Raw genomic sequence first — 25663 nt, 5'->3', positions numbered from 1 at the left:
CTCAGTATGAATGGGATAGGTGTGTAGTAATTGCATTAACATTGTGATCGGCCGGGCTTCACCACACTGAGCCTGACAACATTATACAGCCTCGCTGACAGGTTATATGGTTGGTGGTAAGATAAGGAAATCGCTGGTATTGCCGAAATGTATTCACCAATGTATATCAACGTGCTCTCATTTGGATGGTTGTATCACGTCTCTTCAAACCTTGTCTTTTATGCGACAGGGTTGCTTTGAAGGATGACACTTACATGTGCAACTAAACGTCTTATGGATATACAAGGGCAATACGTTACTCTGTTGTTTTGATGGATTTTAATCAAGCTCTTCAACGACAAACATATCGACATGATTTGGAGAATACTGCAACTAGATCATGTGCAAGCTATGTGGATATATATCTCAAGGACAATACGTTGCTGTTATTTTGACGGATTTTATTTTCGAGGATACTGCTACTAGATAATGTGAGATTCCAGCTACAATTATGAGCTGTAAGTTATATTGGTGTGGTCCGCTTTGGCCCTCATTAGTTATTATTTCCAAAATAATTTTGTTTTTCATTCTAGCCGAAAAGGGAACTTACGCATCACTGTTTCAAAGAGCGAAAAGACAGGATTTCTTTGGAGGTACAAAGCCAGAGGGCGCCACTTGCTTATTTGATCCATGTTTAAATATAGATAATTATTGTAAGAATTCAGGGACGTGTTTCCTCAATACCACTACGTGTATGTTTAAATGTTTCTGTAAACCAGAGTACACAGGACCAAAGTGTACCTACTACATACCGTCCATCACACAGTCTGTTCCGTCCACCCTACCTACAACAACATCCTCGAACCATGTGGTTACTATGGACAACGTACATGGTACAACGATACGACCCCTGCTCGAACGGGAATGTATTCAGGGATTCGAGTGTATCCATGGTTACTGTGACAAAAGGGTCGGCTTCAAATGTGCATGTGATCATGGATGGACAGGCGCGTTCTGTGATATTTTACAATGTCCACTAAACTGTCAAATGGATGAAAAATGTCTGTTGTTGAGTAATGGCACATTTTACTGTAACAAACTAGAAAACAAGGCGAGTTCACCAACAACGGAAGTGACTTCAAGTAACCTTCCGGATAGTGACATTAAATGCCATTGTGATGTCGGTCCCGATGGAGGACTCTGTGAGGACAAATGTTCCCCAAATGGTGTGTGCCAGAAGACTATTCAAGGCAAGGAAATTTGTAAATGTAACATAGGATATTTGGGCAAATTTTGTGAAATTGATTTAAAAAGCAGTTTTGAAATTCCAAATGAGAATGCATGCTCGCCAAATTATACCATGAGGGATATAAAGGCACGTGAGTGCATGGCAAACTTTGTCTGTGTCTATGGTTCGTGTAAGAAATTCCGGCGACAAGAGAACGGTATCCAGCTGGAGTGTGAATGTGACGCGGGTGCCATAGGGGGACTGTGTCAGGATCAGTGCTGTCTCCCGTGTTCAGAACACGGCAAATGTAAAACGTACCTAAATGGCACGGAATACTGTTACTGTGAATACGACTATGAGGGCGAGTTCTGTGAAAACAAGATCGTTATTGAAGGTAAGTTACCGTTATCTTGTAAGATATTTATAATAAGGAATTATATTGAGTCTCTTCTGTTAACGTGATATATTTACAAACTCTTAGACGCTGGTTGCTATATATCTTTGTTTATATCAAATGTATCTTCCATGTTCAGATATCAGAATGAGGAAAGTTTAACCTAATCTGTTAAGTAATCATACCCTGGCCTGTCTTGTTAATTAAGTTCAGAGCCTTTGCCTAAAATTGAGGTGATTAATATACATATTTGCTAACTAGTCTTGTCAGTTACCCCGATCGCTACCTTGCCTAATCAGTATGGTAAGGTTTGATGGTAAGGATACTTAATACAAGCCCAAAATGTAACGTAACCAGTCGAATTCCTCAAGTTAAGTAGCCCAACCCTGGTCCAGGTAGTATGACAAGTTATCATACTATATTGTGTTAACACTGTAAGACAGAGGACGATGTAACATAATAAGGTCTTCCATCTCTTTGATGGATACTCCATCGCACTGAGAAACATTGGTTTGCTCTATATTATTTATTGTAAACCAAACAGCGACATGCACTCCCTCCAAACATAACGTGGGTCGTAGTAATGTTTGTAGTAGGGTGGGAATGAACCCATCCACCTAGAGTTAGCAGATCTCCGGCTTTCCATTACACCTCATTGTCTTTGGTGACAAGACAGGTGATTAATAATGAAGTAAATTCAGATGGGTTTCAGAACCGAAGACTTTATCAATTTCGACCATCCTATAACAATTAACAAAGTATCACAAGATGTCAATTTCTCATGTTTGGTGGAATGCAACCTACCGTTAAGCTGGTTGACAAACCAAACATGAAAGCAAAATGTCAAAATACACGGAAAAAGTGCAAGTTACACATTTAAGACACAGGGGTATGTGTGTGAGTGTTGGTGAGTGTGAGGATTATGGGACCATTACCTGTAACTGTCCTATATGTTACCTTTTACTGTCTAGATGTGACTCTAATATAAGATAGTCACTTATAAGACAGTAAAAGGTAACTTATGGGAGAGTTACGCAATGAGGGTGAGTATATGTCTCCGGGCATAATCCCATAATTATGTTAACACACAACACACAACCTGCCGGAATAATCAATAATTTTTAAATCCAAATTACGAATAAAATCCCACACAATGAATATGAAGAGAATTTAATCCTCTTTTGATGCAGAATGAAACACATCCACAGAATTTCTGTATATATCCCATATCGACTTTTCCTCCTTATTATGAATTCACCATTTAACACTTAACTACAGCATTATCTCAAATTTCTGCTTTCTGTAAACCTTGGATTTGTACACCGCTTTTGATTTTAAATTTCCAAATCATCTACACTGCAGATTTACACTTATATTGCTTTTGTTTCAACAATATTTCAGAATTTCACCTAAATCCCATTGGCTTGTTGAATGAAATTGCACATGGCATAGATAAATCCAAGATTGTCCCTAGAGAGGTCGTAATTTTAAATCCTCTGAATTCAATGTAAGTTCTGGGGCACCGACTGTTTTGAACTAGCCTGGAAAATCACTGTTATATGCGATCATTTTAGCAAGACGCTTTCAAACAAATAAGAAAGTAATATTCCTCCATCACTGTCGGTGGACATGGTTAAAGTGAATTTTCAGATTATAGTTGTCCAACCCAAAAGCATGCTTCATGCATTCCGTTCATGAATGCTTTTCATCACATAGAACACAGGCAAAGGTAATTCTATGTTGCCATTGTCTATATTGGATTTGTCATGGTTGAATGCACATTGGTAGAGTTACCTGAGCTCATAGACAAAGGCAAAAACTGGCTTATATTAGAAATACAAGTGTACTTTATTAACACAAAGACTTGCTATGTTTTAAGTTAGAGATAAGCCTCAAACTGTACAATATGTTGGAGAGAGAACAGATCTCGGCCCTTACGGGCCTCGATACAGTTCTTTCTCCAACAAATTGTACAGTTTTCGGCTTATCTCCATAACTTATGTGACCGCCATTCCTTGTCGTTATTCAAAGCCGGCCGCGGGATTATGTGACCGTAATTCCTTGTCGTTATTCAAAGCCGGCCGCGGGATTATGTGACCGTAATTCCCTGTTATTATTTAACTGGGGATTTTGTGATGTAATTCCCTGTTGTTATTTATAACTGGGGATTTTGTGACTGTAATTCCCTGTTGTTATTTATAACTGGGGATTTTGTGACTGTAATTCCCTGTTGTTATTTATAACTGGGGATTTTGTGACTGTAATTCCCTGTTGTTATTTAATACTGGGAATTTTGTTACTGTAATTCCCTGTTGTTATTTACAACTGAGGATTTTGTGATTGAAATTCCCTGTTGTTATTTATAACTTGGGATTTTGTGACTGTAATTCCCTGTTGTTATCTAATACTGGGAATTTTGTTACTCTAATTCCCTTTTGTTATTTATAACTGGAGGATTTTGTGATTGAAATTCCCTGTTGTCATTTACAACTGGAGATTTTGTGACTGTAATCCCTTGTTGTTATTTATAACTGGGGATTTTGTGACTATCCCTGTTGTTATTTATAACTGGGGATTTTGTGTCTGTAATTCCCTGTTGTTATTTATAACTGGGAATTTTGTGACTGTAATTTCCTGTTGTTATTTATAACTGGGGATTTTGTGACTGTAATCCCGTGTTGTTATTTCTAACTGTGGATTTTGTGACTTGAATCCCCTGTTGTTATTTATAACTGGGGATTGTGTGATTGTAATCCCTTGTTGTTATTTATAACTGGGGATTTTGTAATTGTAATCCCTTGTTGTTATTTATAACTCGAGATTTAGGGACGGTAATTCCCTGTTGTTATTTACAGGCGATGTGATGCTCCCCGATTTGTACTTGACATTGGTTTTCATTAGTGCCTGTCCGAGAGACCTCGGGCTATCAAATAAAAACAAATACCATATATAACATGCGGTAGCATTGTCAAGTGTTTTATTGAACTGTGTTGTAAAAAAGGTATAAAATGACCCAGGCAATCAGCAGCCAAGCCCATACTGCATTGGATTTACCGTCGTGATACTGAAATCGCTCGGATCAGATCTACCCATGAACCAGTCTACATAACAGTCGAATCCGATGTTCTATTACAAGATAAGGAACATTTTGTTATGACTTAAATGAAAGATTTGTGAATTTATCAATGAAGCCCTGTCGATGAATGTATCACTAAAGCATTCTTGAAGAGCATCTTTACATACACAGGATTGTAACGAATTTTGTGTAATTAAAACGGAGAATACCACGTGTTCTGCAGCCTGGATACATTAACGAAAAATGACACATAAAAGCTATCAGTGTAACCTGCCCTCTTTATTAATGATAATCACATGTTTAATGACTACCAGCTCAGCATCCATATCACCATCTTATTTCCGAACCACACGTCAACCAACTGAACCGGTCTTGCTACCTACTCAAACTATCGCACATAACCAGGCTGGCACAACATTACGACCCCTAGAGGAACGCGAATGTTTCCCAGGATTTCAATGTATCCATGGTTACCGTGGCAAACACGAATGTATATGCGATACCGAATGGACAGGGGCATTTTGTGATATTTTAAGATGTCCACTTCAGTGTCAAGTTGATGAAGAATGCCTATTATTGGATGGAATATTTTACTGTCATAAACAAGAAACACAAATTCAGCAAGTGAGTGCTCTAGCAACACAGGCCGTCCGTCCAAGTGGTCTCAACCAATGTCACTGCAACGGCTCAAAAGAGGAGATTTGTGAAAATAAATGTTGTCGGGATTGTTCCCTATATGGTGTGTGCCAGAAGGATGAGACAAGCGAGGAGTACTGTGTATGTGATGAGGGATTTCAAGGCGTGTTCTGCGAAACAGCAACTCATGGAAAGTCCACTTCTGAACTTCCTTTGGTGAACGCATGCTCAAAAAACTACACTTTGCGACCTTTTCACTTGCGGGAGTGTGCTACAAATTTCGTCTGTGTATACGGTTTATGTGAGGGACCAAACATCACGGAACATGGTATCATATTTGCCTGTACCTGTGACAATGGTGGGGTCGGTGGGTTCTGTGACGATCGGTGCTGTCTTCAGTGTACGGAGCACGGCCAATGTAGACAATACCTAAATGGTTCGGAGTACTGCCTGTGCGACTACGGATATGAGGGCGAGTTTTGTACAGACAAAGTTTCTGTGGAAGGAGTGGCAGGTAAGGTACGCAGTGCTGATGACCACACTTAAAGAATCGGTTTAAAATCTTAATTTCAAGAGATGTACATCCTAAGCTTTAAAAAACCATATACACAGTTTAAGATTCGTTTTCTCGTTTCCGTTACTCATTTAGCTTCATGGTTTTTTGTTTTGTTTTTTTGTTTTTTTGTTTTTTTGAGTACGCGAGTAAAACTGCCGATTGGCCGATTTTATCGTAAGAAGGATTTTAATGTTTCACGGCTATGGAGCTTTGAAAAATAACGATACAAATCGTTCATTAATATACTCGTCCTTGATACTATAGGGATTACTATCACTGTCGTTATATCCAGCGCTGAGATATGCCATAGGAAAACTGAAGTTTGTATGTGTGACAACAGATAGGACAGGTAGTTTGGTCCTTTGATGTACATCAAACAATCGAATACTGGCACGTTGTTTGGCTTTGAATTTGAGCATCCCTCTCTGTAATCTTCAAAGAAAGTCTCTGTATAGACCTATGATTGGTCAGTTTTTCCTCCTGGACTTCCTTCAATTGCACTATAATATTGTCCAGGGGTAACTATTATGAAAGTGATAGTAACCCCTGGTGCACGAGAATGTAATAATCTGTAATCGTTATGTCTTTGTGAGCTTAACGTCATATTTTGATCGAAAACGACATGATTTGCGCACAAAAACTAATGACGTAACGATCAATAACTTCCAGCAAGATCAGATAACTGTAATGTTCAAAGATTGAATATAGCGTCCGTAACCAATTGTATACTGCGACAGAAGGATACAGTGCCATTACTACTGCTGTCGTTAACTGAGCCCGATCGTTATGGAGAAAGAAATGTTTACAATCCAGTTATATATAATTTTATGTTATTTACTCGCTTCACGAACACTATAATGACATTGCACTAAAGCTGATGGTGAAAATGGCTTCTATGGCTAAATTTATTTATGGTTAATTCAAAAGTGAAACTCTTTTTCAAAAGAGGCTGAATGATAACCATCACGTTTAATGGTTTCATACATGATATGTTTCTCAACAGGCTAACAGGCCAAGGGAAATTGATGTTTTGATGTTCATTTTCAAATGTATTGCTACCTTTAGGTTAATTGTTTGATGCAGTAAATGGATATTATTTGGACATCTATTCAAGACTATAGATGTCATATCTCAAATAAAATTTTACGTCATCATTTCGTTAAAGTATTTGATTAAACTCAAAATGTCTCATTAAATGAGAAAATATTTTCCTGAAAAGACGACCAAGCATGAGCTGTGTTAATCAGTCTGGCACATTGATAGTCTAATGGCCGAGTGGTGGAACACGTGATATCCCAGCCAATACAGGACCAGATTAATGCATGTAATCCTGACTTAACTAGTCAGAGGCTGTCAGGTGTGAGATTGACCTATCAACAGACACAGTACACAACTCTGAAACTGATGTTCACATTCATAAACTATCTGTACGGTAAATGGTAGGAAAATGGACGCTGGTTTGTCCTAGCAAATTGGTGGACATTTTTGTAGTTTTCGACACGATGATGCGTTTGTTCAATTTGTGAAAATTAAGATAATGACAGATTCTCAGATGAAGGATGATTGCGGCTCGAATAACAAATTTTCTCTGTCTTAACGGAGTCTTTGTTTGACCAGGAACAACAGACACAGGTCGACCATATATTGACTTTAGAATGATGGCAAAGAACATGTCAGGTTCTCTTGGTGTGTGCATGTGTTTGTGTGTTTGGATCGCGTTTATGCTAATTTTAAGTTCAACATCAACAAAATCTCACCAGAGGGCCAAGCGTCAGGTAACAACATCTTCAGATCGTTATCGAAATGTTTGTTCTTCTGAGTATACCACGCGATCACAAGAAGAAAGACAATGTGAAGATATGCCACATCTAAATTGCGAATTCGGATTTTGCGAAACAATATATGAAGAAGGCTTTGTTGAATTTCACTGCATATGCGACATTGGAGCAATCGGACGCGAATGCAATAGAAAATGTTGTCTTGATTGCATACGTGGGCAATGTAAAAAGTACCCAAATGGAACTGAATATTGCAAATGCGGTCCCGGATACTTTGGCGATTTTTGCGAGAAACGGAGAGAAACAACGACCGAAGCTCAGTCAGAGATTACAAGTATACCTCTATCAGGCAAAAATGTCTGCACTACTAATTACACTATGAGAGCATTTAGCGAGAGACGATGCAATACGCAAAATATCTGCGTCTATGGTCGTTGTGAAATACATGAAAATGAAAATTTTCTTGAATTTAGCTGCTTGTGTGATAACGGCTCATCTGGTCATCTTTGTGAGACAAAGTGTTGTCTGAACTGTATACATGGCATTTGTGCTTTGTTTCCAAATAAAACGGAGTATTGTCAGTGTCATGTCGGCTTTATTGGTAATCACTGCGAGAATACTATTGACTCTGCATTGGAGACAATGCATATGACTGCCATACCTGTCAAGTCGGCATCGTCGAATGTTTCGTCAAATCACTCTTGTTCTGTGGATTATACACTTAGGCCTGTAGAACAGCGACTTTGTGGGTCGGACAAAGTAACCTGTTTATATGGTGTGTGTCAGATAACCAATGTGGATAACATAACGTATCACCACTGTGTTTGTGATGAGGGAGCCTATGGACCACAGTGCGAACATCAATGCTGTAAATTGAACTGCATTTACGGCAGATGCGAAAACAATAACAGTAGCGATGGTGTATTTTGCAAATGCATAAGCGGGTATGAAGGGGATTCATGTGAAAATCCTACAAACTTTACAGAGAGACATGGCAATCTCTCTGCGAATCATTCATGTTCTGCAAACTATTCTCTGCGCCCCCTTGACCTACGAGAGTGTATTCCACACAAACTAACATGTCTGTACGGGGTATGTGTGAAGTCTTTAGTGGAGGGTAACCTCCATCACAGTTGTGTATGTGATAAAGGGTCGTACGGACCAGAATGTGACCAGCAGTGCTGTGGTATGAACTGTGAGCACGGGAACTGTGTCCAGTTAAAGGACAGTCCAGTCTACTGTAAATGTGACGCAGGCTATAGCGGATCTGCGTGTGAAAACCGCATCAAAGAAAACGTCCTCTCGACGACAGGTAAAATGGGCACTATTCCTACCAAACGTGTATGACGGTTTCCATTCGTTGAATTTCTAGGAAATAATTATAATAATTATGTTAATACATTTTAAAGGAAATAGTAAAATGGGATTTCATTATCATGCATTATATGTGATCTCTCTCACCATATTTATACATATGTACATTTATACATTTGTTGCTGTTATGAAAGTTGCTTAATATAGGAGATAGGTTAGTGATACTGGAATGGGATATAAGGAAGTCTGGAGTAAACCAAGGCTTCTTATCAGATTTATAATCCCTCTGCGTGGTCAACCTTTTATCAAGTCAAAAGAACTTTGTTCTACCCGTCTCTAGTATGCGTTTATGAGTTCTTTTATTACTATTACTATATTAATCTTGACTATATGTTGTACACAATATCCCATATTATAGCTGTTATTTACTTTTAAAACGTAATATTTATTTATCTTACTCAAATTTATTTACACATTTGTCGTTTACGTTAAGGGCTGTTTTATTGATGTATGACACTTGAAGGTTATAAGTCTAAAGCGTGTCAAGAATATCAGGATGGTATCAGACAGACATAAATATACTTCTTGGATTTGGAGGCTTATCAAATAATTGTTTGATCGACAATATGCAATGTGATACAAATAATCTGCTACATTAAAGTAACGTCATGTGCAATTTGAAACATTACACTAATATGGTGTGATCTACTGGATTATTGTAACAGCTTGTGTCGGTGTTCTCACCAGTATACCAGACCTGTGTGGTAATAGTAGGTACAACGTTAGAAAGAAGGATATTTTCGACCAAAGAAACACTGAACATATTGAAACAGATTTTCTGATACATGATGCTTATCAATAGTGTTTACTTTGATATTGAAAAATCATAATTTAATATGACGGCTTTTAAAGCGATAAATGGTTTTAGTTATTCAGTGTATTCTGGAGAGATGTTTCGAGATAAGTTATATAGTAGGTAATAATTACGACGACCAGCCTCTCACAGTGGTACATGTTTTTCAGATCATAATGGAAGAATGACATGATGCATGAACCAATATTTCCACTTTTTCTACGTAAAAATATCATATATATAATATAGACTACATATGCTGCCACCTGCCGAAGGGTAAATTGCGCTCCATTGTACTGTTAAGCTAAATAAATGTCTACTTTCTTTTCCCCGCATTACTGTTCGTATTATATTATGTAATCGTGTTCGTTTTGTGTGTCTTGATAAAGGGGCAGATCGTCTCGAAAATTTGACAACTTGTGTTTTGTCCACACAGTTGGAATTACTTCCTTGTCCCATATTTTCCATTTGAAGTAATTCGTATCCTACACACTAACGTTTGATTGGATTTCGTGTCATCTAGAAAATCCTGTTGATAGTACTTCTTTGATCCTTAATATAAATTTCGTACACTAGGTAAAGTAGATAATTATTTTAATGGCAGAAACAATACCATTATTACACACACCTTTTCTGTAATGACAGGTCCGACGAAGGACACGTGGTACCTGTGGGTGGTGGGAGTGTGCGCAGGCGTACTGGGCCTCCTAATTCTGGCCCTGGTGATCATACCGTACTGGATGTGGCACAACAGGGTCACGGTCATCATGAAGATTGTCCACTACTTCCAACCTTACGAGGACGACGGTAAATATACTTTAACTGAATCATTTGATATTGTATTTTATCAAATCAAAAGGCTTTTATTGTCATATCTTAAAAACATCTTCCCATGTATGACCTTCATTGTCATATTGTCATACATTGAATACGATCTCTTCCAATCCATGAAAGTTATTTTCATATATTCAATATATCCTCAATCCATGACTTTTCATGAATTTCGGACAGTAAACCTTATGATACTAATCGACCCCTTCGCTACGTCCTTTACCTTTCATAAAATAATGTATTTGCAGCGAAGTAAGACTTTGGACATCTTACAGATTTATTTGTTCCTATCAAAATATGTTTATTGATTATGGCAAATGAAATATATTAAATACCTGTCCTCATACACTTAGAAGGATACACATTCAAAAACCTATCATTTGTTTGGTATTATGTATTATTACTTTATCATTTCATTATTTCTATATTCGAGTATAAAGTTATTTGAAATAAGTTATTAAAATGAAATTGACATCTCGACTGCAGCAAAGATACCAAAATTATATTATTGGCAATTTACTGACTATTATAAATTTTAGATTGGTAAAAGTAAAAACAATTATTATTTTACAGAAGTATACCATACGTCAATAGTAAAAAGTATCTCGTCAGCTACGTTATATATCGTTAACTATCAGTTAATTTCACTTTAAATTCCTTTGGGTGCTTTTATTAAATCTAATTATATCAAATGTCACATCAACATTCATCTTTTATCTGTATGAAATTATTACAAAGCCATACAATCGCACCCAGTTATACACACACGAATTGATGTTTCTGTGATGGGGTACCATCTCTAGATCTCGGACAATCGTGTCTGCTATCCATTACACATACGCCTAGCTCAATGCACTATGTGACTTTCGGAGAAGTAAACGACTCTTGTATAGTTTGCATCGCCTTCAAACATGTCTAGTTACTATGTATTTGAAATTATGTGGTTTACACCATACGGGTTAAGTTGGTTAAGGTGTTCCACGTATCAAGTGGACTGGTCCACAATACACCTGAGGTTTGGGCTGGAATCTCACATGCTTGGTATTGATCATAGGGCGGTGGTTTTATTCGCTACCCAGACATTCCTTCGTCTTCTAAATCTGACACGTTCTTAAATGACTCTATTCATGAAATTTCTTGTGTATTTTTTAAATATATACTTAATGCAGAATCCACAATCAGGTGGTGTAAATACAATTTTTTCTGGATAGCATAATATTAACGGAAGCGAAACTATTAAGAAAGTCAACCTGTTTATAACGACCATCCACGGAACAAAGACAGAAATAGTTCTTTAAAGAAAGTTGTCTGGTCAAAGTATGTTAAAATCGACCATTTGGAACTATAATGGCGTGGTCTTATTAAGCAGTAAGTCTTTATACAGAGGTGGTCGCTAAGGCAAGACTGTACCAATTTCAGTAATGTTACATAAACAGAGTATAAAATCGGAGGTCACGCGACGCTACTTAAAATGTCACAGTGTGTTGTATCTTTCTACATTGATACATGCTAATAGTTTTTAATAGTTTTATAATGCCAATTACATGTAAAATAATTCATGATCTCTCAAGTGGCCTTGACTTAACAATTTAGTATAAATTATAACATTATCATTAAATTTACTTATGTTTTTTTTTTGGTTTTTTTTTTGTCCAGATGAAAGAACGTGGGACGCATTTGTGTCATACAAATCTAATGATGTGGATCAAAACTTTGTGCTGCATACATTGTTTCCAAAACTGGAGAAAGAGCTCGGATTCACGCTCTGTCTACACTTCAGAGACTTCATGCCAGGTGAAAGTGAGTAAAAAGGGAAGAACTTTCCTTAGTAATAAAAACAACTTTAGACTAAATTTATCAATCTGTCGGTGACAATATTTAAAGTATTGATAAATTCCTAAATATGCATTGAGATCAATGCCCTTTCAGATACTGATAAAGACATTGCGTATCATTTTGTTATATTGTTATATTAAAAACTTTCAATTGTTGAAACAATAGTCTTAATATATTTCTAAATAATTGGAATATGTATGCAAGATTTATATAAGGATAACAAAGAATAAATCCTATGCAATAAAAATGTCGAGTGCATGACGATAGTCAGCATATGATCGTATACTAGAAGTATTTCCACTTTTACTACAGTGTCTGTCAAAAATCAATTGCTATGACTAAAATGACGATTTAAGTGTCGACTGTATTGTACTTTGGGCGCCACGTGTGTAAACTAGGCATAGATTAAACAAAAAGGTTATTAACATATGCTAATTAAATACAAAGTGTGACATAATAACTTGCATTAATTGACCGGCATAATTTAATACAATAAACCGATATATTTGTGACATGAAGACAATATATATTCCTTAAGGATATGGATTTTTTCAGTTTTTAACTTCTTTCAAATTCCTATGCTTGTTAATACCTATTGCTATTTTTGTACTTATTATATAGAAAAAAGTATGACATAATTTTGATGTCAAAACCACTGAGAAGTGTAGAACACCTATATAACATTTATATAACATAAAATACAACAATGTTTAACTTACGGATTTGTTTTTAACTTTCAGCGATTGCCAACAATATAATTAACGCCGTCAACAATAGCCGAAGAACCATTCTAATCCTTACTCCTCGCTACATCCAAAGTGAATTCACTCGCTTTGAGTACCAAGTCGCCCAACACGAAATGTTAAAACGTAAACATAGGATTATTCCGATATTGCTTGAAGATATTTCAGACTCTGTTAGTTCCATGGACCCGAATCTCCGACAGATTATCAGGTCCGTCACTTACATTGAATATCCAGGAGTTGATGCTACGGAAAAGAAGCTAAATACATTTTGGAAAAGAATGGCGCTTTCTATGCCAAAAACGAGAACAACAGAGGAACATCAAAAACAACTAGAAAGTCGGAACAAATCTAATGACGATAGCGCTGCTAACGTGATTTCCCTCAGTGGGGATGATAGTCTCCCAAATATCAAACCGGAAACGGAAACTACGTCATTTACAAATGGCGGTATACATCCTATCGACAGTAACGATATAAGTGTTCAAATTAATGAGTCCAGCTCAGTAGCCAGTAAGAACATGAAGAACGAAAGTAATGGCGAGTTATACAATAAAGCCTTCATTGCTGATTAAACACAACAAGGTTGTAAACCAATGGATTGTTAATGTGTCCTCAAACGAACGAATGCTGCTATCATCAAATTGGGATGGTGCGACACTGCGACGTAGGTTACATAAAACTACTTATATAATCATCCTTAGGACCAGATCTGGATTTTATCTTTCACGTGACTTTGTTTGGATTAATTACTCAATTTCAATGGAAATATCTTTACTTGTACATGCACACACAGATCCAATCCATACCCAGCGTATCGGCTGAATAATTTATCGAAGAACAATAAACATTTAATAGATATGTATATTTGATATATCATGTTCTATTTCATCTTTTTCACTAACAAATCCAAGGTTTCAAAAAGAGTCAATTTGTAAATTATATTTTTGAAGTACATTTAAATAATCATGATTTGGATTTTAAAGTTTTTTTTCTTCTTTACCATTGTTGTACATGATGTGTCCTCGCGGATGACGTCATATCTAATTTGCCTTGTAAAGACTACTGCTGAACTATATCAGTTACGGCTTCAGTTAAATTAGAAAGATATCAACATTACATATTAAATATTAGTGGTTTCTTCCTTTACAAAACTTCAATTACATGCATCCGCCAAGCTAGTATGATTTGTTGAACTAAAACAATTTTAAAGAAGTTTATGTCATAAAAGGTAAAATTGTGATGATCTATCAATATTTTTTTCATTTGTTTTGCAGCTCGAAAATAATTTGAACCTACACAACCTAACCGCCCGGTATGCAGTGACTTTGCTCGTGATATAGTTTTCCATATGTCAGTTGTGTAATATAACTTACAGTACTTTTCCTAGGCTGGACATTCATAGTGACGTCTACAAGTGATGTCAGTAAACAATACCGTGACGTCACGATTCGAAGACGTCGCGATAAATGGCGAACTCACTTGGGATTGTTTTACCCATTCCGTCGTGCTGTTTCGAAATAACGGTTGCTGTAGATATGCGGAAAAGTTTTCTAAAATTTATATTTATTTGATATGAGATATGTATGAAAGTCGCCTCGAAACTGTTCCGACTCGTTTATGAAATGGTCACTAACTTCACGTGCTTTATATAACAAGAAGATATAACATTATACTCATACTTTACATTCAGCTAGGAACAAAACATACAGTGACATTACATGTCAATGTTATACTGAAATGGACATATTTTAGAGAGCCTACTGTCTCAGAAGGACAATAACTGATAAAAACATTTATTTTGGCGTAATTGTTTGCCAAAGTAGACAAATTTACCATCAATTTGTGATTGATCCCTTCTCGCCTCATTACCATTATGTGCCCGTAGCGTATCATTTGCGAGTCGTATGTATGATTATTTGTACTGGATGTTGATATGTTTATTAAAATGTAGAAAAAATTGTGTATTGTTTGTTGGAAATTATAAACCTTGTGTTGCTAACTGTCGATTACCGTCACAGGTAATGTACCATGAGAAACAGCGTCTCCTATCTTCAACCAGAAGTGCCATCCAAAAATGTTGTTAACAGTATTGAAATCATTCATGTTAATATAAACAATGTAGTTTTCTTATTCAGTACTGGGTATGTTATATGAAATTTAGTAAACTCGTTTTATGTGCTGATCGCTTAAAAATAAAATATTGTATTAGTATATCATCTCATGTAAGATATTGTATTAGTATATCATCTCATGTAAGATATTGTATTAGTATATCATCTCATGTAAGATATTGTATTAGTATATCATCTCATGTAAGATATTGCCTTTACTTGCTATAGCGGTTTTTGTATAATGCATCTTTAACCAATACCGGTTTGATCTTTCCTAATGTCGTTGTCCTATTCAGAATCATGAATGATGATTAAATAGTGTTCTCAATTCACCAATAACGTAGCTTTGTTTCATAGACTACATTACACATTATGTTCAGTGAATTATACACTACTGTATGACATAATACAGTATAACAAACCAAACCAAAGTTACAATACGTTAAAAAAGAAAGTATGCTAGGAAGTAGAGAAAAGATAATATTCTAAATTTAGTCGCCTTTTACGATCATGCAAAAGGTACACAATTATAACGCCTTACCTGCATGGCGCTTTGTGATATACAGATCATATACTACAAACCAACTTACTTATCCGGCGACTTACGTCGTAATATAGCGATTTAATTTTTCAGCTTACATTCCCTACTAACGTACGCGTGAACGACACACTTTTGACTAGGCACGCCATTTCGTTTGGTATGGAAGGTCACGTGATCGTCTAAGCATGCAGTATGCATATTCAAACTCTCTGGATATCAAACTTTTAATCATTAATTTCTTTTGAACCTGGGACTTTTGGTGTGTAATTAGGAGAAAGTTAATAATTTTTTTATAATTAATGTACCCTAATTTTCTTTTGTTGATTTACGGACCCTGAAAAATACGGATTATGCGGCTTTAAAGGTTTATGTATTGACGTCAAAACTTTATTTTCATGAATTCGTACCTCCGTAAAATACGCAGAATTAATTCGCATGCGAAATAAAGTAAGTTTGAAGTACTGCTTGGTCATACACAACCTATACTTAAAAGGACCCGACCTTTCTGAACACAGGTTGATAATATCCGGACATAAACGACACTAAGATATATTTAATTAGAAGCCTACTTAAGTAAGTAACATCCTAACTCGATTACGGGGATCATGTATAAACCTAATATGATAACTATAGCTTTATGTGGTACACATTGACTAAGTTTGATGGATGGGCCCCGAGTGTAAATCGTTTGTACGCTGGAGCTTTTAAAACATCTTCAAATATAATGTCATTCTGATCAAAAGTACATTTTATAAAATAAGAAATGTTTACGAAGCGTAAATCTGCTACATCACTCGTTGAATTAGCATAAACTAATTATGTGTAGTTCGTGTTTTACCACAATGATACCATAAAAGTACATCAATAATTACAGCACGGTAGTTCGTTGAAGGAAGGCTACATCATGTACTTCAGAATAAGTTTAGATGTCAGATTGGAATTAACATTATGATTAGTATACAAATGTCAGATATACATTACTAAAGTAACATTATGATTAACATACAAAGGTCAGATATACATTACTAAAGTAACATTAAGATTATCATACAAATGTCTGATATACATTACTAAAGTAACATTATGATTATCATACAAAGGTCAGATATACATTACTAAATTAACATTTTGATTAACATACAAATGTCAGATATACATTACTAAAGTAACATTATGATTAACATACAAAGGTCAGATATACATTACTAAAGTAACATTATGATTATCATACAAAGGTCAGATATACATTACTAAAGTAACATTATGATTATCATACAAAGGTCAGATATTCATTACTAAAGTAACATTATGATTATCATACAAATGTCAGATATACATTACTAAAGTAACATTATGGTTATTTTACAAAAGTCAGATATACATTACTAAAGTAACATTATGATTAACATACAAAGGTCTGATATACATTACTAAAGCAACATTATGATTAAGATACAAAGGTCAGATATACATTACTAAAGTAACATTAAGATTATCATACAAAGGTCAGATATACATTACTAAAGTAACATTATGATTATCATACAAATGTCTGATATACATTACTAAAGTAACATTATGATTATCATACAAAGGTCAGATATACATTACTAAAGTAACATTATGATTATCATACAAAGGTCAGATATACATTACTAAATTAACATTATGATTAACATACAAAGGTCAGATATACATTACTAAAGTAACATTATGTTATCATACAAAGGTCAGATATACATTACTAAAGTAACATTATGATTATCATACAAAGGTCAGATATACATTACTAAAGTAACATTATGGTTATCATACAAAGGTCAGATATACATTACTAAAGTAACATTATGATTATCATACAAAGTCAGATATACATTACTAAAGTAACATTATGATTATCATACAAATGTCTGATATACATTACTAAAGTAACATTATGATTATCATACAAAAGTCAGATATACATTACTAAAGTAACATTATGATTATCATACAAAGGTCAGATATACATTACTAAAGTAACATTATGATTATCATACAAATGTCAGATATACATTACTAAAGTAACATTATGATTATCATACAAAGGTCAGATATACATTACTAAATTAACATTATGATTATCATACAAAGGTCAGATATACATTACTAAAGTAACATTATGATTATCATACAAAGGTCAGATATACATTACTAAAGTAACATTATGATTATCATACAAATGTCAGATATACATTACTAAAGTAACATTATGGTTATTTTACAAAAGTCAGATATACATTACTAAAGTAACATTATGGTTATTTTACAAATGTCTGATATACATTACTAAAGTAACATTATGGTTATCATACAAAGGTCAGATATACATTACTAAAGTAACATTATGGTATCATACAAAAGTCAGATATACATTACTAAATAAACATTATGATTATCATACAAAGGTCAGATATACATTACTAAATTAACATTATGATTATCATACAAAGGTCAGATATACATTACTAAAGTAACATTATGGTTATTTTACAAAGGTCAGATATACATTACTAAAGTAACATTATGATTATCATACAAAGGTCAGATATACATTACTAAAGTAACATTATGGTTATTTTACAAAGGTCAGATATACATTACTAAAGTAACATTATGATTATCATACAAAGGTCAGATATACATTACTAAAGTAACATTATGATTATCATACAAAGGTCAGATATACATTACTAAAGTAACATTATGATTATCATACAAAGGTCAGATATACATTACTAAAGTAACATTATGGTTATCATACAAAGGTCAGATATACATTACTAAAGTAACATTATCATTATTATACAAAGGTCAGATATACATTACTAAAGTAACATTATGATTACCTTACAAAGGTCAGATATACATTACTAAAGTGACATTATGATTATCATACAAAGGTCAGATATACATTATTAAAGTAACATTATGATTATTTTACAAAGGTCAGATATACATTACTAAATTAACATTATGATTAGTATACAAAGGTCAGATATACATAACTAAAGTAACATTATGATTATCATACAAAGGTCAAATATACATTACTAAAGTAACATTATGATTATCATACAAAGGTCAGATATACATTACTAAATTAACATTATGATTATCATACAAAGGTCAGATATACATTACTAAAGTAACATTATCATTATTATACAAAGGTCAGATATACATTACTAAAGTAACATTATGATTACCTTACAAAGGTCAGATATACATTACTAAAGTGACATTATGATTATCATACAAAGGTCAGATATACATTACTAAAGTAACATTATGATTATCATACAAAGGTCAGATATACATTACTAAAGTAACATTATGATTATTATACAAAGGTCAGATATACATTACTAAAGTGACATTTTGATTATCATACAAAGGTCAGATATACATTACTAAAGTAACATTATGATTACCTTACAAAGGTCAGATATACATTACTAAAGTGACATTATGATTATCATACAAAGGTCAGATATACATTACTAAAGTAACATTATGGTTATCATACAAAGGTCAGATATACATTACTAAATTAACATTATGATTATTATACAAAGGTCAGATATACATTACTAAAGTAACATTATGATTATCATACAAAGGTCAGATATACATTACTAAATTAACATTATGATTATTATACAAAGGTCAGATATACATTACTAAAGTAACATTATGATTATCATACAAAGGTCAGATATACATTACTAAATTAACATTATGATTATTATACAAAGGTCAGATATACATTACTAAAGTAACATTATGATTATTATACAAAGGTCAGATATACATTACTAAAGTAACATTATGATTATTATACAAAGGTCAGATATACATTACTAAAGTAACATTATGATTATTATACAAAGGTCAGATATACAGATTTACATTACTAAATTATCTTTATACTAGTTAATGTACTGGGTTTTCATGTAATATTTATCGACGTAATTGGTATTACTTATATAAGTTTAAACGCTACGAATAAAGTAATAGCTGGGCTCAGTTTCATGCAATTTTTAAAACCATTAAGTTAAGAAGCCTTCCTTAGAATACGTATTTAATGCTTTCCTATGGAAAATATTAAGTTAAGGAACTCCTTAAATCTAAGGACTGTTCGTTAAACTTGGCCTTAAAGGCCACCCAAGGGACAGAGGAAAATGGTCTTTATAGCCAGGTAGTCTTAAAACACAGGTTGGATTGTGTTGAAATTGATCATTCGGGGACCCTAGATTTATGGTCTTATGAAGTAGGCGGTGATTATACAGAGGTGGTTGCTACGGCAGGAATTACTGTATTGTAAATAAAAGCTCGGATTGACTTAATGAATTAAATTGCACCTCAAATGTAACTCCACAAACGATTAACATGATCACCCGAGTTTAGTCTTCTCTGTTCTGACACTGAGTTTGAACGACAAACGGATGTGAAACAGAGTTTGCTTTTCTTATACATGGTTTAGGGTACATGAATACTGGTGTTCCCGAAGAAACATCACCGATCCATAGGTGGAAACATCACTACCCATAGGTGGAAACATCACTTCCCATAGGTGGAAACATCACTACCCATAGGTGGAAACATCACTACCCATAGGTGGAAACGTCACTACCCATAGGTGGAAACATCACTACCCATAGGTGGAAACATCACTACCCATAGGTGGAAACATCACTACCCATAGGTGGAAACATCACTACCCATAGGTGGAAACATCACTACCCATAGGTGGAAACATCACTACCCATAGGTGGAAACATCACTACCCATAGGTGGAAACATCACTACCCATAGGTGGAAACATCACTACCCATAGGTGGGAACATCACTACCCATAGGTGGAAACATCACTACCCATAGGTGGAAACATCACTACCCATAGGTGGAAACATCACTACCCATAGATGGAACCATCACTACCCAAGGTGGAAACATCACTACCCATAGGTGGAAACGTCACTACCATAGGTGGAAACATCACTACCCATAGGTGGAAACATCACTACCCATAGGTGGAAACCACTACCCATAGGTGGAAACCGTCATCACTACCCATAGGTGGAAACATCACTACCCATAGGTGGAAACATCACTACCCATAGGTGGAAACATCACTACCCATAGGTGGAAACATCACTACCCATAGGTGGAAACATCACTACCCATAGGTGGAAACATCACTTCCCATAGGTGGAAACATCACTACCCCATAGGTGGAAACTCACTCCATGTGAAACACACTACCCATAGGTGGAAACATCACTACCCATAGGTGGAAACATCACTACCCATAGGTGGAAACATCACTACCCATAGGTGGAAACGTCACTACCCATAGGTGGAAACGTCACTACCCATAGGTGGAAACATCACTACCCATAGGTGGAACTCACTACCCATAGGTGGAAACATCACTACCCATAGGTGGAAACATCACTACCCATAGGTGGAAACTCACTACCATAACTACTACCCATAGGTGGAAACATCACTACCCATAGGTGGAAACATCACTACCCATAGGTGGAAACATCACTACCCATAGGTGGAAACATCACTACCCATAGGTGGAAACATCACTACCCATAGGTGGAAACATCACTACCCATAGATGGAAACATCACTACCCATAGATGGAAACATCACTACCCAAGGTGGAAACGTCACTACCCATAGGTGGAAACGTCACTCACTACCCATAGGTGGAAACGTCACTACCCATAGGTGGAAACATCACTACCAATAGGTGGAAACATCACTACCCATAGGTGGAAACATCACTACCCATAGGTGGAAACATCACTACCCATAGGTGGAAACATCACTACCCATAGGTGGAAACATCACTACCCATAGGTGGAAACATCACTACCCATAGGTGGAAACATCACTACCCATAGGTGGAAACATCACTACCCATAGATGGAAAACTACTTTTGTTGGAACACTTCATGAACTAGTCTGATGTATTTAGTGTTATTGCATTAGTTCATGTATCCTGCTGTAAGTTATCATTCTGTTTTTTCCCTTTATTACAGCATTGCTTTTCCTTCCATATTTTCTTTTCTTATAATGCTATGTTTTGTCACATCATGTATTTTGCTTCTTTCACGATTTTTTTTATCTTACAGACTTAATCAACAAAATAACCATTGTTACACATATCCGAAGTAAACTACCTTTTAACCAAACTGATCATCGTATAATGGGAGAGCATATCGTATTATTTTTTCAGTTAATTTCTTTTACTTGTAGATATGCAAATAATTAAGCATATTTTTTATCAGATTGTACTCTACTTAAGACAAGCAATATTTTTTCTGTTTGGTGTTTACAATGAAGAAGATTTTCCAACACAGGAAACCGATTAACTACTATACAATTCTCCGAATAGTAAACAATATAAAGATATATGACAAGCCAGTGTTTTCCGGGTTTGTGTTCAGGTAATCTATCATAGTGTCTATTTTGGCTTTGCCTGCTTCGGTCGATGATTTATTTGATAGTTTGTGGATAACGACGTCATACCCAAACTACTTCATCACCATGAATATCTCGCTTTATAAACATTATCACGTAAAACTATATAACATCCCAGCTCGTAGGAGTACATGTAGGTAGACAGACAAATATCATCATCAAAAACATCCCAATTGTAATCATATGAAAATATCAATGACTTACAAGTTGTTATCGAGTAATTCTATATCTAAACCTCCATGCAGTTTATGTTTTCGGAATAAAAATATGCTTTTTTGGTGCATTGAGTGAGCAAAATAATGGTAAACGACATTATATTTGCATGTGCACAGAGGAAATACAGAACGATATATGAATGCAATATACTTTCACATGAAGGAAAGGGTCATGCAAAATAACACAGCGACTGATAATATAATTTAAACCTTATATGGAATATTATGTATTCCATATAGGTTCAATAACAGACAATACACAATGCCGTGTTCATGATATCCAATAAAAAAAACATTTACAAATTTTAACATAATTAAAATTCAAACTCAAAATATAATTAGCAATAATAAATATAGGTTACTTTTACTAACGCCCAAGCTGATCAGTTGATATCAAATGTAAAGGTAAGCAACCAGTATTAAAACGTCATTTAAAATGATGAATAATTAAGGAATCAGGTAAAAGGGGTTTGATTCTCATTACGCTAAAGTCCATTTAATAAGCGACTTTGACAACACTAATACGGATACGCCGGTGGGAATAGGTCTGTCGGGGTTTAATTATTTTATGACATTCTGACGATTCATTGATAAACAGTAACCTCTCCATTTTATGACCTTGATCACCGGAAGTTCATGTTTACTCATATCGTTTTTCCAGGACACAAGCGACACGAGTAGCACAGATCATTTCTATCAATTAATAAAATCCAATGAAACACAGATCAGCTTGTTTCATGTGAGTTAACATAAAACTACATTGATCATTGAGATCGTAGAGATACTTTTATTCACAATGACTTTTAGATGTACAGCCGGACAGACGCTAAGGGAATAGAGAAGTTATGGTAGCAAATAATCTCGTTTTCTAATGCTTTATATATATTTCTGTTAAATATTAACTTTTGTTTTGGATGTTTTCTAGTTACCTTTATCAAGAATGGGATGACTGGAAATATAACTTTATCAAATGGACAAGTATTTTCACCATTACAAGGAGACATAAAACGAATACACTCAAAATACTCAGGCAAATGTCATACGCAACGCATTGCATACAGGTATAAACCTTAAATAACCATGGCTTACTTTTTTAAAGAAAATCCTTCTTAAACTTCTTTAAACAATTCAACATGAATAGAGGATGTATGACAAAGATATCAATATTGTATAATTTGGACGATTGTTTGAAGCAGTTATTGGCTGACACACACATGTGCCTTATAAACGTTACACTAACATGTGTATGATTAAAAAGCATTCAAATATGATAACTCAAAGACAACAGTAGTTGTTAGCGGTAAAATACATGTTAGATTTCGGGATCTGCCTTTGTATTTCAAAGCTACGCAATACCAACACTTTTGAAATCAATGAACATACCAATGGATAAATTGCCTTCGCGTTTTTTGTTTTAAAAATACCATCAAAAGTGTCTTCAAAATCAGTATTGATTTTTTTCTTCTATAAGAATAATGTCAACCATAAAGCTTTCTCATAGTCTTCATCGATTTGCTTCTTTCACACCCTAGTGTTACAAATCACCAAAACCTAAATCTAATGAGTAGGAAAAACACCGACATTGTTTTCTGGTTCTGACTTATTTTTTTATAAGTCTCATTTAAATATATGTGTTCCTGAACTTATAACTCGTATGTTTTTATGTCCCATTATTAAATGTAGTTTGATGTCTTTTTCACTGTCACCAGTTCTGTTGTTCTTCGAGGACTCGGCAGTGACATTAAAAATAAAAGGGTAACATTCTAATCATTGTTTTGATGTCTTCGCTAAGAATGTTGAGAAAATCTGTTCAGTGACATCAAGCTGAAACAAAAGATGTTTATGTGTTTCTGTCTCCGGTAAAGCTACATAATCACACAGGGTAATAACATATTACCTGCCAAACTAAAGCGTTATAACAATGAGGTTTTATATGACTTCGATTGAATTTTACGAAACATCAAACAAATTTTAATTGAATATTGCAATTGAAACATTCATTTCTTATTAATAGTATACCTTGTGTGTATAATTCAAAATTGTCGCCATTAAATTTTCAATTACTTTATTTATGAATAATTAATTCTGATGTCTCGAGAAATAAGGAAATTTATCAGTTGACTCCCTTAATATCAATTCATTCCCTGTATTATGAAATGCAAAGTGAAATATATGTATCAAGTTTACAGACATATGACGAGATGAAAGCAATGAAAAGTATATCAGACTGCGACGGTGACAACTCTGACATTCTAAAGTGTAGGTGTATAAAAGATGTAACAATAGCTGAAATAAAGCAATTGTTGGCGACATTAAAGGAAATATTGTAATGAAATACTTCTTCACGAATGTCTACTCAAAGCAATATATGATTGAAAATAGTTTGAAATGATTTATTAGATAGTCTCACATCGCATGCATTTTATAATTTGTAAACTTACAAACGTTGTTGTATATATTGTTTCCCAAGTGATGTAAATTTTCTTGAAATTTTGGCAAAGTCTTATTTTTACATATCATAGAATCGAAACCTATAAGGAGATAAATGGATGTTACGTCATACAGAGATTGCTCCGCCTGATAACGAGTATAAATGAGTACAGTGTCTGAAAATGGATCGAGCTTTTACCAACCCTTCCTTGGTAACGCCAATAAACACTGATGACTCTAACAGGATCATCAACTTATCGATAACACTGCCACACGCTATTTATTTAAATTGTTTTCGCTATTTGAATAATCACCTGCATTGCCATGGTTTCGATCAAGGTAACACAGTTGATTGCAATCAGAGGAATTACGTGTTAGTTTGAAGACTGGTCTTAATTAGACCTTGTTTGCTCGTGATGCGCTATGACGTAACTATCATCATTATCTGCACCTGGGTCAGAGAGATGTGAGCGTTTGATGTAGATTTAAAGTGGAGCGTAAAAGGGTGTAATAATTGGCCACACCAGAAACAAACTGATGCTATCGAACATGTCAACTAGTGAAGGTAGTCATGGTAAAATGATACTATCTTAAAT

At 34.7% G+C, this 25663-nt stretch overlaps 1 protein-coding gene across 2 annotated transcripts; it reads left to right on the top strand.

The window, feature by feature from the left end:
* The first annotated feature begins 14 nt into the window (after nucleotides 1–14).
* LOC138325931 (uncharacterized) lies at nucleotides 15–15187 on the top strand. 2 transcript variants are annotated; one of them, XR_011208841.1, is made up of 5 exons: nucleotides 15–1601; nucleotides 10460–10621; nucleotides 12302–12445; nucleotides 13222–13891; nucleotides 14502–15187. XR_011208841.1 is itself a non-coding variant. In XM_069271954.1 (4 exons), exons 1-4 carry the CDS (start codon nucleotides 491–493, stop codon nucleotides 13797–13799), a joined length of 1995 nt encoding a protein of 664 aa, XP_069128055.1. In that variant the 5' UTR covers nucleotides 15–490; the 3' UTR covers nucleotides 13800–15187. The 2 variants fall into 2 exon arrangements, 1 of the variants encoding a protein (XP_069128055.1); XM_069271954.1 differs by having other exon boundaries at nucleotides 13222–15187.
* The last annotated feature ends 10476 nt before the right edge of the window (nucleotides 15188–25663 follow it).

This window comes from Argopecten irradians, chromosome 6, assembly GCF_041381155.1.
Source record: "Argopecten irradians isolate NY chromosome 6, Ai_NY, whole genome shotgun sequence".
In the NCBI taxonomy this organism is placed as follows: Eukaryota; Metazoa; Mollusca; class Bivalvia; order Pectinida; family Pectinidae; genus Argopecten; species Argopecten irradians.
The sequence above is the reverse complement of the archived record's forward strand: the minus strand, read 5'-3'. Positions and strand labels throughout refer to the sequence as shown.